Source organism: Gekko japonicus, unplaced genomic scaffold (assembly GCF_001447785.1).
Source record: "Gekko japonicus isolate JY-2015 unplaced genomic scaffold, Gekko_japonicus_V1.1 scaffold1314, whole genome shotgun sequence".
Lineage (NCBI taxonomy): Eukaryota > Metazoa > Chordata > Lepidosauria > Squamata > Gekkonidae > Gekko > Gekko japonicus.
The window spans coordinates 326134-343487 of record NW_015169816.1 but is presented as its reverse complement, the minus strand read 5'-3'; the positions used below and the strand labels follow the sequence as shown (position 1 = coordinate 343487).

Here is a 17354-nt window from a genome sequence, read left to right as displayed (position 1 = left end):
GTCTTCCTTCAGTATTGGCGGTTTCTGGCGGGGTGTTCTTCTCGGCGTTCGGTGGTAGCTGTTCCTTTTTTCCTGAGGCGTGCGGCTCCGCCTGCTTCCGGCCTCAGCAACATCCCTTCCGGCTCCGCTGGGCCGGTGCTCAGCGTCCTCGCACGCCCCTTCTCTTTTTACGACAGCACTCGATGTATTCTCTCTCGGCCACCAGGGATCGCTCAATTGCGCTCCTCCGATCGCGCCCACTTGCCGCCACATTGCCGCCACGCCGTCCACACCGGAATCGATCCCTCGCCGCCGCCATCGTCTCCGCCGTCTTCAACCAACGACGCAGGGTGCCCCCCACCCCTCTAAGGGTGGGTACCCATTTATCTACTTGCAATTAGGTTGCTTTCGAACCGCTGGGTTGGCGGGAGCTGGGACGAAGGTCGAGAGCTCACCCCGACCGCGGTGGTACTCGAACAGCCATAGTGGCTGCTCGAATGATGTTACTGAGCAGGCGTTTAACTGCCTGCGCCACCGCTCCCTACTGCCTGCGCCACCGCTACTAGTGATAAGTCCCAGGAGGGAGTCGGCCCATGAGCCGGAGGAAAGAGGTGAGTGAGGCCCTTCAAAAATTGCTTCGTTTGCGGGTGAGAAAAAACTGAATAGCCATCCACCGCAGGATGACTGGCAGAAATGGCAGCTAAATAGACTCTTAAAGAGGAGCAACTAAGACCCAAGTCCAGGCAGGTCAACAAAAAGCCGAAAACTTGGGGGGGGGGGTCAACAGTGGGAGGGCTTCTAATGTCCTGGCCCCACTGGTGGACCCTCCTGATGGGACTGGTATTTCTGGCCACTGTGTGATACAGAGTGTTGGGCTGGATGGGCCTTTGGCCTGATCCAACATTGGTGTCTCTTATGTTCTTATGTTTTTATCCTCAAGTCTGTAGGGGGAGGTGGTAAACCCAATGACTTGAGGTAAGACAGGAATTTCTTCCACTTCCCTTCATAGGAAGCGCGTGTAGCTGGCTTCCGACAGTTCAACAGAACAATGTCTATCCTGTTTTTGAGCTGTGCTAGGGGATCCTCCACATTGAGTCACTGTTGACATCTGTTCCTTGAAGTTATTCAGCTGTTCCAGCAGGGGGCGCATGGATTTTGCTATAGTCTTTGCCAACTCACTGGTTACTTCCGGTTTCGGGCTCTCAGTCCCTTTCGATTTCAAAAGTTTTTCTTTGTCCTTCTTCCCCATCTTTTTCGTTTGTTTACTTTTGCAAACTTTTTAAAAGTCTCTGAATGTGTGCTTAAATGCTTAGACTAACTTTGGTAAGTACTTCTAGACAGTTTTCTTCACGTTTTCTTCCGCCCCCCCCCCTCAATCGCTCAAAACTTCATGTGCATGGGAGGCGTCCCTCCCCCACTTGCCTTTTTCCCGTTCAGTAGGGTGGGGAGCTATCTTTTCCCTTTCAAAACGCTTTAAAATTGACTCACATTCATAATTGGTCTTCCGACCTCGCTTTCGGCTTCATTTCTGACGCTCGATCTCCTGCGCTTGCTGTGGTCGGCATCACTTAAGTCCATTCGGTCTATCAGCACGGAGAACCGTTGGAACGAAGAGGCGCCTCAATTCTCCAGCATTCAGCCATCGAAGAGGCAACCTCTTGAGAGTTCCATGGCCAGGGTCCCTTCACCGGGTCCCTGGGGGGGTGACAAGCCTGCACACCCCCTTCTTCGGCTGGAGCACAGCTTCACCCCCGGGAGGTGAGTCTGCTAGCACGTCGCCATCAACCGGAAGTCCCACCGGTCTGATGTTATTCGCTGCCAAGCAGCCAGGTAGGGAGACAGGCGGGTAGGGGTGAGACGACAGGAGTCAAAGGCTCTGCTTGGAAGGCTGAGAGACGGAAGAAAATTTCGGTTTGTGCCCATAAGGGCGGGAAGACACAGTGGGTGAGCGTTGCCCCTGTGTTTCCGGGGACGACTTAAGAGAGGATCTGCGAGACCATGGCTTGTTCCGGGATCCAGTTTTGGATAGTTTAGGAGCCGACATGACTCCTAAATTTCACGACATCTTTATACTTTTGTCTAGGTCTTGCAGGACCGTATCAGTTGTGGCATTGAAAAGGCCTTCACCTTCTAATGGAAGGTCCTCAATGAGAGTTCTGGTGTCCTATGGTAGTGCAGTAGAACGCAACCAGGCATGAGATCGGGGGGTAACAGCTGAAGTCAGCGTTTTGGCAGCCGCATCCAATGTGTGCTTAGCTGCATTGAGCTGATGCTTAGCCAAAAGCATTCCCTCCTTTTGAATCCTGCGAGCCTGACGGTCCTCAGGGAGGGTTGCAATAAATTCAGACATCTGCTCCCAAAGAGCAAACTGATATCTCCCCATACATGCCATATAGTTTGAGGTCTTGATGCCTAGTGCTTCTGCAGAATAAAATTTTCTTCCAAACAAATCAAGTTTCCTTCCTTCTTTCTCAGAGGGGGTGGAATGACTGCATCTGCCCTTGGAGGAAAAGTGACGACGACAGAATTAGGTTTAGGGTGGGTAAACAGAAATTCAGCACCCTGCTCCTGCACCTTATACATATGATCTACCCTCCAGCACGAGACGGGGGTAGATGCCGGGTGAGACCATGGGACTTTAGCCGCCTGAAGGAGGACTGAAGTCATCAGTAAAGCAATCGGGGTAGAGGTGTCCAACTGGACAATATCAAACACGGAGTCTGTCACAGTAGGTGGGGGCTGTACCGTAGACAGAGTGAGCATGTTAGCCATCCGCTTGAAGAAATCCCCGTAGGATTTTAAGTCTTCGGAAGGGAAGATCAGCCCACTTGTTGAGGTGATGAGGGTTCCACCGGAGGATCGGGGGTTTTGTCCCCTGATTGGGAGGAAGCGTCTGAAGAGGCGGAGTGCTCAGACAGTTCGGAAAAAGACATAGGTGGCATCAGTATCGATGGAATCGGATCCTATGGATTTTTAAACTTTGGAATTATTGGGTGCGATGGCTTGGAGGGTTTGCCCGTTGGCCTCAACCGTTGGGGCCTCACAAACTCCGGTGTCGACGAAGGATCTCGATACCGGGAGAGACGTGAAGAGGCAGACTGACGGTCCCATTCCATCGGTTGGGGTGGGAACCACAGCATATTGCCTGTAAATGGGTAGGCCCCATACATGTATTTCCACTGCCGTTGGTCCCAGGAGGGCGGCGGGTGGATCGGTGCCAATAGTTGGTCTTGATCATCAGGTCAGAGTTCTGAAGGATGGACAGACACATCGGCTCTGCGGTCTGAGTGCAGACTTTCGGCACTGGAAGACCGGGAGATCTGTGTTAAGTCCATATTGTGCTCAGAGCCCGTGAGCTGGATAGGACGCAGTGAAGGCGACCGAGGTACACCTTGTGGCTGCTGTCGGCACTGAGAGTCAAGTGAAGCAGCCCCTGAAAGATTCAATTCTGTGGTCCTCCGAGGGGTCAGCGGAGATTGCACGGGGGGTTTTCTTATGTTTTTTAAGCTTGACTGGCCGACCGTCTTGCCTTCCCTGCATTTTTGGAGGGAGTATTGGCTAAGGTCTGAGATGTCTGGGCTGAGCGTTTCAGCATCAGGCGGTCGACATCTATGTGAGTCGGTATCGGAGACAGCGCAGCTGTCGATGCCGAGGCAGCAGTCAACATTGACGCATGCCCTGAAGTGTCCTGTGACGATATCGGTGAAAGCGCTAACTCCAAAAGCGCAACGCGAAGTCTAGCAGCTCTGTTCTTCCTTGTCTGCTTCGAAAACTTCGCGCAATGAGCAAAGAGTTCACTCGGTGCGATTCCCCAAGGCACAAAAGACTTTACTTTTACTTTACTTTACTTACAAAAGACAAAGCGAGTGTCCATCTTGGGGGGGTGGGCGATCTTGCTGCCGCACTTAAGGCACCGTTTAAAGAAACCCCACCTCTTGGCCATAGGCCGGGAGAGGGGGGGGAACACACGACAGAGTCCAAAAGGAAATAAATCCGTAGAAACAAAGTCCTTTCACTTAACAAAAATAAACAAGAAAAATGAAGAAACTTCAAAGAAAACGAGGAATAGAAGCAGAAGAGAAGAGAAGAGATTGGATTTATACCCCGCCCTTCACTTGGAGTCTCAGAGCGGCTTACAAACTCCTTTCCCTTCCCCTCCCCACAACAGACACCCTGTGAGGTGGGTGGGGCTGAGAGAACTGACACAAACTGCTCTTTTTCAAGGAAAGCTGTGCCAGAACTTGTGACTGACCCAAGGTCACATCAGCAGGTGCAAGTGGAGGAGTGGGGAATCAAACCCGGTTCTCCCAGTTTAGAGTCCGCGCACTTAACCACTACACCTAAAAGCCCATTTTTTACCAACCGAAGCGGAGAAGATCCTACCAGCGCGGCAGTCAGAAAAGAACTGGCGGGATTATCATGCCCCTCACTTGGTCATGCACAGTGGGGCCGGTGAGTGACTGGGGAGCGTGCACGAAAATCCCTTTCACTTTCAAGAGAAACCCTATATCCCAGAGGTGTGATGCACAGGGACCACGAAGAAGATCTGCAACTTCCCTTCCTTACTTCAATAATAACCCCCCACTGATAATATGCATAAGAGATTATTCAAGCCTCTTAAAAACTCAGGTACTCAGCCAAGTTAAAAACATTTTAATGGGTTAACATCCCTGTGAAGTTGTGGACTCAAGAGCAACTAGGTGAAGTCCACAGCCGGCAGACTTGAATCAGCTGCTCACTGCTTCCTCTCCCAGTGATAGTTTGGAGAACTATAATTCAATTCACCATAAAGCTGAGGAGTTTGCAAACTTTCCTCAATGAGATTCCATAACTAAAGAAAAAGTGTTAAGAGCGTCAGAGGTCAAAATTGCATCCTCTGGGGAATACAGATTAGCCCAGAAAAAAGAGAAGACAGATGACTTCTGATTCTCCTCAGGACTATAGATGATGCATGGTGTGTGTGTGTGTGTTTATGCCGGAAAATGTTGGGTTTAGCACTGAGTCAAATCCAAGAGAAACTCACACAGCTCCTGCTTTGCTCCTCTAAACAGTAGGCGAATTACTAGGCTTCCAATTGTAAATACACTGTACGAAAACACAGCCTACGACATCCCTTCAGCACCTCCCAGTCTGATGACCTGATCATACACTACAGAAAGCCGTCTGGGATCCTTAACTGTTTAGAAAGAGCAAGCACTGCTCAGCAGTCACACAGAAGGTACAACTGACCACACAGACCTGGAATGGCTCTGAAATGATACCTACAGGAGCCGGCTACCATTTTGACCTGTGGGAGCCACTTCTGGGTCTCTCGGTGCTTCCTCAACGAGAAGAGCAGGTGACCCTAAGGACATCTCATCCTCATCGGGAGAATTTGGGAGGAATACATCGTCACCTGTTTTGTTGTTAGGAAAAACAAAATCCATAAACCAGCTAAAGCTTCACGATAAAATGTAAAATCATCTACAGCATTAGAAAATTATCATTCCCGTGAACACTGTAGACATTAAGCATATCCCTGAAAATAGGTGTATTGTTTAAATGTGACTAACTCTGCCCAGAAATATGCCGCAATGCGTATAATACACCACTGACAAGTTCAGCGTTTTCAGTGCTTAACTCGATACCCAAATGGGCTGCCAGTCGTATGGGGACTGCAGGGTCCTGCCCAAGCTCAACTTTGCTTACAGCAAAATCTGCATTTTCTATTTTCAGCTTTTATTTTCCCAAACTCTCAGATGGCAAAAACTCAGATTACACCTAAAGTGGCATAAACTGCAGCAATTTGCTGCTCTCGCTAATACTGAGCATACTTATTACATTTTGAGTAGGAAACAAAGCCACTCCTACATTTAAAATCAGTACGATTTTATATGCTGATCAAGGTTAAAATGATATTAAACCTAAACTTTGAGAAAGAATTAAGCTCCATAAGGAAGAAAGGCGGCTCATAAATGAATGACATTTCTCTAAAAACTCCCGCCACTCCAGTAGCAGAAATGGGAAGAATGTCATTTTCCATCACTTCAAAAGCCCTGGGAAATTTACACCCCTATTTGAGCCATCCTGAGGGGACACCTCCACTGACAGGCACATTCGTAGAGAAGCTCACCTTCCCAGACCAAGAGACCAGGATTTGGTGACCCTTGAGGAAACAAGCCCCCAAAAGCCCGGGGGGGGGGGGGGATCTGCACACATCACATCGCCCAACACTCAACCGGGCAAGCAAGCAAGCCTCGGGATCACATGCAGCAAACACTGGGCGATGAGTGTTAATTGAGCCCTATGGATACATCACGTAACCCGAGTAGGCCCCCTAGTTCACGTGATCTCTCCCCTGCCTTCTTGGGCTCAGTGATGGAGAGAACTCCTCCACAGCTAGGAGATCTAGCTTGTTCGTGCTTGCCTTGAGCTTCCTCTCCCTGACTGTAGTATTAGCTTTGGTGAAGCCATGGCTCTAACACCACCTCTTGCCATCATGCGATTTCCTGTCACATGCAAGCAATTCAGTGCATCCCATGTGTCACCTAGGAGTTAAAGGTGGGTTTCAGGTGTAGAAATGGTAACGATCCCTGCACCGCACCAATTCTTTTCCTTACAAGGTGTAGAGATAAATCCACTGCTATGCCAGCAGCAAGGCATTTCTTCAGGGGCGGAGGAATCAAACAATTGCTGTTTTGATTCATATACAAATCCCCCCTTTTGTTTACACAACTGGAGGAAGAAGTGAAACTATCTAAAAGTATCTAAAACATCAACATTGTAAGATCTGTGTCAAACTGAAGAGCAATTCCGTGATGCCCACCTGAACTGCAGGCTTCTCTGGGTTGTGCTTTTGAACAGGTGGCAGAAAAGGTGCTCCTGACAGAGTTAACCAAAACTGAACTTAGAGATTTTTCCTGACAATCAGAGAAAGAAACAAAGATGGAAAGAGGTATTGTTAACAACATAACAGTAAAGATGCACTCGGTAGAACAAACTAAATGTTGCTTTGGAAATTTAGGCACCCACCCCAAATGTGGGCTGAGGCCACACTAAGGGCTGGCCCATTAAGACTCGGGTTTTCCACGGAGTGATCCTTTTTGTCCTGGGAAAATGAATATATATTTATTTTATTTATTTCAATTGATTTATAGACCGCCCTTTCCCCACAAGGGGCTCATCAGGGAGGTTGACAACAATTTATAATTTATAAATACATTCCAATAAATACATTCCAATAACTTTAAATTTAAACAATAAAAACAGCAATAATTAAAACTAATCAGATGGCATTTCAGCGTTACATAGCCTTTCCCAGAGTGGGGGAGACGGGGAAGGCAGCCTTGGTGGCAAAGCGTTGCTGTTTTCAACCATAGGCCTAGGTGGGACATCTCTGCCTTGCAGGCCCTGCGGAACTGTACCGGGTCCCACGGGGCACGGATGTCCTTGGGCAGAGAGCTCCACCCGGCCGGTGCCAGGGCTGAAGAAGTCCCGGGGCTCCGGCCAAGGACAGCCGGGCACCCTCTGGGCCAGGGATCTCGCGGGAGGTTCTTATCCCCAGAGCGCGATGCTCTTCGGGGATCATACCGGGAGAGGCGGCCCGTAGACACGCTGCTCCCAGACCGGTTAGGGCCTTGAAAACTTGAACCTGATCCGGTACTCAACTTGGAGCCAGTGCAGTCGGCGAAGCACTGGTTGGATATGTACTGGTGATGGGGTCCCTGTAAGGACCCGTGCTGTTGCATTCTGGACAAGCTGTAATTTCTGGGTCAGTCTCAGGGGCAGTCCTGCATAGAGCACATTACAGTAGTCTAGCCTGGAGGTGACCGTTGCGTGGATTACTCTGGCTAAGTCAGGGTAAGAAAGGAAACGGGTCAGTTGCCTGACCTGACGCAGGTGGAGAAATGCCAGTCTGGCAATGTTTGTGACCTGGGCCTCCATAGATAGGGAGGCATCCCGGAACACACCCAGTCTCTTGGCAATTGGCACTGTTGTGAAGGGTACACCATCAAGAGGCAGGAGCCAGCACCCCAATCCCATGGCCCCTCTGCCCAGCCTCAGAACCTCCGTCTTTGAAGGATTCAATTTCAGTCGGCTCTGCTTCAGCCACCCAACTATGGTTTCCAGCCCTTCGGCCAGAATACATGGGGCAATATCTGGCCAGCTGTCCATCAACAGATACAGCTAGGGGTCATCAGTATATTAATGACAGCCTAGCCCGAAACTCTGCCAGTTGGGCAAGGGGGTACATATAGATGCTGAATAACACTGGGGAGTGGACTGCCCCTTGAGGGACCCCACATACTAGGGGGTGTCAGGGCGATACCTTCTCTCCTAGCTCCACCCTCTGTCCCCAACTATGGAGAAATGAGGTAAGCCACTTCAAGGCCATGCCACAAGCTCCTACTTCGGCGAGGTGGTGGCTCAACCCATCGTAGCTGACCGTGTCGAACACTGCTGTCAAATCTAACAACAGCAGCAGCACCAACCCGCCTCGATCCAGCTGTCTGCAAAGATCGTCCGTGGGGGCAACTAGAACCATCTCCGTCCCATGGCCAGGACGGAAGCCAGACTGGAATGGGTCCAAGACCTCAGTGTCCTCCAGGAAACTCTGTGGTTGCTCTGCCGCCGTTCTCTCCGTTACCTTGCCCAGAAACAAAAGATTTGGCTCTGAAGGATCCAAAGATGGTTGCTTTAAGAGCAGTATTACCACAGCCTCTTTTGATCACCCCGGATAGACCCCTGAACTAATGGACAGATTGATAATGTCCACTAGGGGCCCCCAAACTCCATCACCACTGGCTTTCACCAGCCATGATGGGCACAGATCCAAGAGGCAAGTGGTTGGCTTAACAGCACTCAGGATCTTGTCAATGTCGGCCTGGAAGAGTCTGCTGAAGTTGTCAGATACAGAATCCAAAAGTGGCCAAGAGGCCTCCAATTTGTGTACTGTATCAATGCTGGCAGGCAGATTGTGGCGAAGTGACAAGACTTTATCCGCAAAAAAGCTCACAGAAGCCTGACCTGACCTCGATAGCCCAGGGAAGCCCAATCTCATCAGATCTCGGAAGCTAAGCAGGGTCAACCGTGGCAAGCAACTGGAAGGGAGACCTCCAAGGAAAACCAGGGCTTGGGACAGAGGCAAGTTATCAAGATACCTCTCTAAAAAAATGCCCAAGCCCCCAGTAGGGGTAGCCAGAAGTCGCCATGACTTCCAGGCATGAAAGCACATGGGCACGCACACAAAAACAAGCAAACAAACAAAGCCCTTGCAAAAGTCTCACAGTTAATAGTCAATTTACTGATATTTTGAGTTTTCTCCATGAGAGAAGTTAAAGACCAGATTGTCCTAAACAACTGTGCTCGGCAAGAGCTAGCGGATGCGGTGGAGGCTGTAAAAAATTCCCTTTTAGCAGTCTCTAAAACCACCATCTCATAGGTTTTCATAAGCGACCTCTAGGATGTTCTTGCAGCTTTGCCACCAGACCGCCACTAAATGCGCTCTATCCATCTAAGTTTCTGCTTTGTTCCCCCTAAGCTCCATGGTATACCATGGGGCTAGTTTGGGGCGGGAGAGAAGAGGGCATTGGGGAGCAGTCACATTGATGGCTTCAGAGAGACGGGTATTCCAGTCCTCTCTCAGCTCATCTAACGAGTCACCAGAAGGCACTGGATCCCAAAGAGCATTCTGGATCCATTAGTCTCCGCAGCTGAGCATAAATCTGCTCGTTGCCCAGATGGGGCAGGGGTGGAACACTCAGTTGGGTCTTCAAGGCATAATGATCTGACCATGGCACCCTATCAACAGCAGTCAGATTCACACCAATCCCAACACCAAAGATCATAGAATCATAGAGCTGGAAGGGATCTCTGGGGTCATCTAGTCCAACCCCCTGAACAATGCAGGAAATTCACAAATACCTCCCCCTCCGCACCCCCAGTGACTGCTATTCCATACCCAGAACTTGACAAAAAACCTCCAGGATCCCCGGCCAAACTGGCCTGGAGAAAGATTACTTCCTGACTCCAATGAGGCGATCAGCATTTCCCTGGGCGTGTAAGAAAGGGCCACGAGAACTAAGCACTGAGGCTGCAACCCTTCCTGCCCTCCCTCTCATGATCAAATCGTGTGTGTGGCCTGCTTAATGTGCAGGGACTGATCCAATCTGGGAGAGCCCCAGTGCTTCTGTCATGGAAGTCACCAGGTCCAACGCCTGTCTTGGAGGCTGCCTCATTGGCATGGACGCTGAAGGCCCCAAGAATTATGTAGTAGCCTCAGGAACTCCAAGGCCCAGCCGTCCGATGCCTCCAGCAGGCTTGGCAGACTGTCTGCTGGTGTGCTCGGTGGCCAGTCAATCAGCCAGACAGCCAAACTCTCCTCAGTATCAGGCCAACACAATCAATACTGCAGCTCCTTGGAGCAGAGAGTGCCCTGAAGGAACGTGGCTCTCGGATGAGTATTGCCACCCCCCCCCCCCCCCCCCTTCGTTGGACTGGCGGAAGACTGAGAAACCTTGGAGGACACCGTCTCACCCTCCCTTGCCCAGATCTCGGTCACTCGTGCCAGTTCCACTTGCTGCTCTGCAAAATAATTCTGCAGAGTAGTGGTCTTGTTGTTGATGGACCTGGCATTACACAACATCAGTTCTGGAGAAGGGGGGTTACCTTTCCTTACTTCACCACCAACATGTCTCAAGATGGGACTTCATACTGAAATACATGGGAAGTACAAATCGTCCCAAGTCAGGAAACCAAAATGTATAGCAAAGCTGCAGCTGCACGTTATGGTACACACACAGTGAACTTTGCCAGTGAAGGGACTCCTTCATTTGAAATAGCTTTGGTGCTGCAGGGCAACACTACTCCCCAGGTCATCTGGTGGTGGTTGTCTCTCCCCCCCCTCCCCTTCAACTGTAATAGTCATCATGGGTTCTGTTCCCAGGATCACTCTACAGTGACCTGCACAAGGTGCAGATATCCAGAGCTCCGAGTGTAAAAGGCCATCATGGCAAGTGAGTAGAACAAAGCTGGGATGACGATTCTTCAATAAACTGCAGCATCACAGGGCAGTAGTACCGTTTGAGTATTTCCCATGAGCTGGGAGTTCATATCCATTCCTTTATTTCTGTGCAGTGCCTCACAGGCAACTGAGCAGATTTGAAACCTTAATTCCAGATCAACAAAGTCAGATCGTACAAGGAGCCAATCCCTTGCCAGTACCTTCCCCCCGCCTCCAATTTTTACATCCTTTATGTCATCAATCTTAAAAAGCTATACTTTACCAAGCACATTACAAAATGATAAAGAACCAAGCCAAAAATTAGGGTGGAAAGTCATCTAGTCCTAAGAAGCATCTGGGTCTCTCACTCCTGGGGTCTGGGGACACTTGGCTCCCCTGCCTCTCATGTGGGTGTTGCCCACCCATAAGGAGGCTGTGTGGCTGGTCCTCCTTGCATCCTTGGTAACAATGCTACAGCTTCCATTCCACGATGAAGAAGGGAGGGGCCGCTTAACATGTTCCCTGAGTGAGATTACCCCGAATGTATGCAGGAGGAGGACTAACCCCGCTGATTACTAACAGAAAGAGCTCACCTGCTCATTCGGAGGTGGAAAGTGATTTCCAGGGGATGAACAACTCGAGGTGCTAGGCGACGGCCTTAATACTGGATGCTCTCTGGCAGCAACTGGGGGGGAAAAGCTAACATGTGTTAAGAGGGAAAGTGTAATTTACATCATCTTTCAGATAGACCAGGTATAACTACTGTTCAATCAAAAGTCCCTCTGCTCTACCAAAGGAATTCCAGTATTATACACATCATAAACTACAAATAAAACAAAGAACTTACTTTCAAAGCAGTCTTGAATATATTTCAGTACATTGTCTCCTGGTCGAATGCCAACTGCCTGCCTTTGAAGGAAAAAATGCATAAAGTGGGCCACTTAGAAAATGCTTCCAACTTGTAATTACTGGTTGGAGCACAGGCAATATGGAAAATAGATCAGGTAATACTTCCTTAATGAACAATGCAACCAAACTTAGAGTCTAGTGGCACCTTTAAGACCAACAAAGGTTTATTCAAGGTATGAACTTTCATCTGCAAGGCACACTTGTTCAAATACACGGGAATGGTAGATGAGGTTCTAAACTTATAGACATGGATTTAGCAGCAAATTAACATGTAACATGTTTCAGTTATGCAAAGTGAAAAACTAAATAACAAGTGAAGCTTATAAGGTCAACAGGTGTAAAGCAATATATATGTCAAAGTAGCAAATAAATGTCTAAAGCTGTTTTTTCTAATTGTGGGAAGTAACAGAATCTTAATGATCTCCTCTCAGGTGTGTGGGGCTCTTAACAGTGTATTTTGAGCTGGATGTCATGTCAGCAGACATCCATTCATGCAACCAAACATATCACCTGATCTGTTATCTACTCTGTAGGCGGCAAGCCCTCCACGGGCCGGGCCGGGGATGTCTGAACGGACCCCCTTCTCTCGCCCATCCCTGCCTGGGAATTCAGAGCGGAAGGAGAGGCTCTCCTGACTGTCCCACCCATTAAAGACACTTGTCTGGTGGGGGTACACAAGAGGAGGCTGCTTTGGTGGCAGCCCCACAAATCATGGAACAACCTCCCCAGCGAGGTGTGCCTGTCCCCTCGGTCTATCTTCAGAAGGCAGCTGAAGAGAGTTTTATTTTGATTAATCTAACTTTTACTATTGGCAGTCCTAAGCTGAGTTTTTTAAACTGTAACTTTTGTGGGTTTTATAACCGTTGTTTTTATTGTGTTCTTATAATGTTTTATTTATATTATACGCTGCCTTGAGTTCTGCAAGGGAAGAAAAAGAAGATATGGGATTTTTAAGGAGTCTCAGAGTGGCTTACAATCTCCTTTCCCTTCCCCTCCCCACAACAGGCACCCTGTGAGGTAGGTGGGGCTGGGAGAGCTCTTTCGAGAACTGCTGGTGAGAACAGCTCTGAAAGAACTTGTAACTGACCCAAGGTCACACCAGCAGCTGCATGTGGAGTGAGGAATCAAACCCGGTTCTCCCAGATTAGAGTCCACACTCCTAACCACTACACCAAACAGGCTAATAAATAAATGAGAACATAAACACAGCCTACATCCGCCTTTTGCTCCTAATTCCACAATACATACCAACATCAAAAGGATTTCTGTTGGGCATTCTTATACCTATAACACCCATCGAAGGTCAGGGAATGACAGAATGGCAATTCCAGGCTGGCATTCAGAGACAGAACATCAGGAGAGGCACAGAAAAGTGACAGAATACAACTGGCCGTGAGGCGCATCTCCTAATTCAAGATGCTGTGATGCAGCCGCCACAATCTAAAGCCCACTGCATGGAATGGTACTCCCCATTTCCCTGGGGCCTGGGGCGATGGGTCTCCAATGGCTCGCAGAAGTCCCCTGCACCATTTGACGGGGGCTAGAGCCTGTTCTGGGGGGCAGCTAAGACCATGCAAGGGTGTGTCACTCAGCAGATTGTCAATTTAAGGTGCTGCTTATTAAGTAGTTCCATCGCTCAGCAGCATTGAGAGAGTTAAGAACTGCATAGGAAAAGGAGTATGACCAGGATGTATATTGTCACCTTGCTTATTTAATTGACATGCAGAGTACATCATGTAAAACGCTGGCCTGGATGAATCACCAGCGGGAATTAAGATTGCTGGGGAAAAGATCAACAACCTCAGATATGCAGACGATACCACTCTAATGGCAGAAAGTGAAGAGGACCTAAAGAGCCTCTTGCTCAGGGTAAAAGAGGAGAGCGCAAAAGTGGGCTTGAAGCTCAACATCAAAAAAACTAGGGATCATGGCATCCGGCCCCATCACTCCTTGGCAAATAGAAGGGGAAGTCGAGGAAGTAGTGACAGACTTCACGTTCCTGGGACAGCAGCCATGAAATTAAAAGATGCCTGCTCCTTGGGAGGAAAGCGATGGCGAACCTAAACAGCATGATAAAAAGTAGAGACATCACCCTGCCAACAAAAGTCCACATGGTCAAAGCAATGGTATTCCCAGTAGTCACGTATGGCTGCGAGAGTTGGACTATAAGGAAGGCCGAGTGCCGAAGAATAGATTCTTTTGAACTATGGTGCTGGAGAAGACTCTTGAGAGTCCCTTGGACTGCAAGAAGATCAAATCAGTCAATCCTAAAAGAAATCTACCCTGACTGTTCCCTGGAAGGCCAGATAATGAAACTGAAGCTCAAATACTTTGGCTACCAAATGAGAACTCCTAACCCTCACTGGAGAAGACCCTGATGCTGGGAAAGATTGAAGGTCAAAGAAGATGGGGATGGCAAAGGATGAGATGGTTAGACAGTGTCATAGACGCAACGAACATGAAATTGACCAAACTTCAGAGGACGGGGGAAGACAGGAAGGCCTGGCGCAATCTGGTCCATGGGGTCGCGAAGAGTCGGACTCGACTGTGCGACTGAACAACAACAACAAGAACTGCATTAAGAACTGGTGCAGACTTGGATGGAAAATGGAGTGGAAGCAGCTAAAGTGCTGGTGATTTGTTGTTCAGTCGTGCTGGTGATGCACGAATTCAAACAATCTGAAACATCCATCTACCTCAAGCAAAGGTAACAGAAGAATGAAAAAAGCATTGATCTAATACACTCTTGGATACGATATCAAAAACAAGAAAGACTTCAGTGTGAATGCAATAGGAAAAAATGGGCTAACCGAAGAAAAACACGCTTTTATAACTTTAACACACACACTTTTTATAATGCAAATTTCCTATACTAGACAACATTCATTCTTGTGTGAACTACATTTCATAAATATAGGCAAAGAGCTTTGGGAAGACATTAGAGAGATGTTGCATTGATCCATATTATTGTCGTTCCTGCAGTGCTCCATCAAGAGATTGGTAACAAACACCAACAGAGAGATAGAGTTGAAAAAGATATATGAAACCGCTGTTTAATCCTAGGAAAGCGTTTTCTCTTTATCTCTTGCATTCCTTGGATCCACATGTTTTCAAACAAAGAAGTGATAAATATTGTTTAGGAACTTGAAAAATGAAGACTTTTCAGTCAGCTTTGTCCACTTCACAGCTTTGTTAGGATGCGTTAAAGAGTAAGCATTCCAGAAGCATAGCCAAAACAGTGTCAATAATATTTGCATGAAGATTTTGTATTGTATTCATACCATTATCTACTGGCTTTGCCTATATTTATGAAATGTACTTCACACAAGGATGAATGTTGTCTAGTATAGGTAATCTGCATTATAAACATTATAAAAAGTATAACTATGTTAAAATTATAGAAGCGTAGCTTTCTTCAGTGAACTCATTTACTCTTGGATAAGACGGCATACTGTGGAGTCATTAATAGTGCCATTAATTAAAACCCCAGCTCCCAAACCACCGGCTTGCCTTTTGCATTAAAAATCCTATAGGGGGTGCCATAAGTCAGCTGCAACTTGAAGGCACCATCCTCCTCCACCACCACTCATGGATGAAGGATAAAGGCACCGTAAGCTTATATTATGACTGTGTCTGTGAACAACAACAATAGAACATTCAGGGTTTTCTGGAAACTGAGTTTCTAAGTTTCTCAATCAGAAGGGGGGTGGGGGTAACAAGACTTGCTCCTGTACATGTATGGGAAATTCCTTCATTAGTTGATTTAATTCTTCCCGGTATTGCCGGCCTCCTGTATGCAGTCCCCATAATCACCCTTTCTTTATTCTGCCAACCCCCTGGAATCTAGCTGCAGATTTGTACCATTACTATCAATATAGTTAAAGACCCATTCAAGGAACACCCTGAGAACCTGGTTATCCTGTGATTCTGATAAATGCCTTTTTTATATACTCCACGTCAAGGTCTTTTTCTAGAAGAACTGCATAATGTTTACTGGTAAGCACCTAGGTATAAAGATGCAATTTCATAAGTTCAACAGCAAATAAAAAACAAGAACAGCTAGCCGCGGCATTCTGGGACAGAGAACAAAAGCCTGTGAAAAACCTTTAAAAATCACAATTCAATTACCTTTCTGTATTGCAGTATCTTGCCCGGTAGTTATGCTTTACCTGACCCTGTTGATAAACAAATTATTATTATGAAGATACCTGTGTGCCTCTCTATAGAAACTACTCACATCCTTTCCTTGGCACTAAAGACTTGTACAAGAAGTGCTTCATGCTTGCATGGCACTGGATTTACACCTGGGTTTCTTGCAGTAAAGGGATTTGTAGAGGGAAAGTGTTCCGATTGTCAGTTTTTATGTTCAAAGTTTTTGGCATCTTGAGCCTCTGAGAATCCTCTCCCCTCCAAGAAGCACCAAGTTTTCCAAAGGACATTATGATCCTAGAAGATGATTCAAAAGGCACCTTACTGAAACCAAATAGGAATGGATCTGATCTCTGCCTGGGACCAGGACTGCTCTGAGTTCTCAGAGAAAAGGTGAAATGGTGCCAACAAGGGAACGCTGCCTCCTCTAGGCAGAGGCTTGCTGCATGGGACAGAAGTAAAAAACCCTCAGAGAACTGTCATGCAGGGCAAAACTTTGGGGGATTGCTAGAGATTAAATTTCTGGAAGCACTGAAACCATTAGGTGCATAAATAATGACTTAAGACCTGAAGTTGTACTCACTGGGCCTGCCTCTAGAACTTAGAAGTATAAATACCTTCGCCAGCGAGCAGTAAACGGCTGCAACTTATCTCAGCTCAATTAACTCAATGCAACAGAATAGAAAAATGCACTCAAATGACTTAATAGCCCTTCGTGCTTTTCCACGTGATCATTTTGAAAAACCAAGACCCCTCTCAGTTTCCTGTCGCGCACTTTGCGTCAGACCCGGTCTTCAGCAGCATTTCAAAGGTAAAGGTAAAGGGTTTCCCTTGCTCGAAAGCCAGTCGAGTCCGACTCTAGGGTGGCGGTGCTCATCTCCGTTTCCAAGCCGAAGAGCCTGCGCTGTCCGAAGACGTTTCCGTGGTCATGTGGCCGGCATGACTAAACACCAAGGCGCACGGAACGCTGTTACCTTCCCACTGAAGCAGTACCTATTTATCTACTTGCAATCTCTTGCTTTCGAACTGCTAGGTTGGCAGGAGCCTGGACCAGAGACGGGAGCTCACTCCGTCATGCTGCACACTCGGGTCTCGAACTGCTGAACGACCGGCCTTCCACAGCCTGCAGTTCAGCGTCTTAACCACTGGAGCCACCGCAGCTCTCAAAGATGCATTCAAAGATGGCAAGACTCAAATGAGTTCTCTCGGCGTTTCCCCAAAGTTTCAGGACTTCTGCACGGGGCGGGGGGAACCCCCCCCGGAGGTTGTGGGACCCCCCCCCCTCCCGGGCCGAGCGGAGCATCCCGCCCCGCTCCTGCCAAGGGCCCCCCACTCC

The 17354-nt window shown here is 48.1% G+C and overlaps 1 protein-coding gene across 1 annotated transcript in view; it reads right to left on the bottom strand.

Annotated features, from left to right (window-relative positions):
• Positions 1–11848, bottom strand: part of CENPC (centromere protein C) — a 49242-nt gene extending 37394 nt beyond the window's left edge. The window contains exons 1-4 of the mRNA XM_015417176.1: positions 11808–11848; positions 11554–11645; positions 6785–6878; positions 5245–5374 (exon numbers count right to left, since the gene is read on the bottom strand). Coding sequence (XP_015272662.1) covers positions 5245–5333 — 89 coding nt within the window. The 5' untranslated portion in view covers positions 5334–5374; positions 6785–6878; positions 11554–11645; positions 11808–11848. The remainder of the gene's footprint in view (positions 1–5244; positions 5375–6784; positions 6879–11553; positions 11646–11807) is intronic.
• Between the last annotated feature and the right edge of the window lie 5506 nt (positions 11849–17354).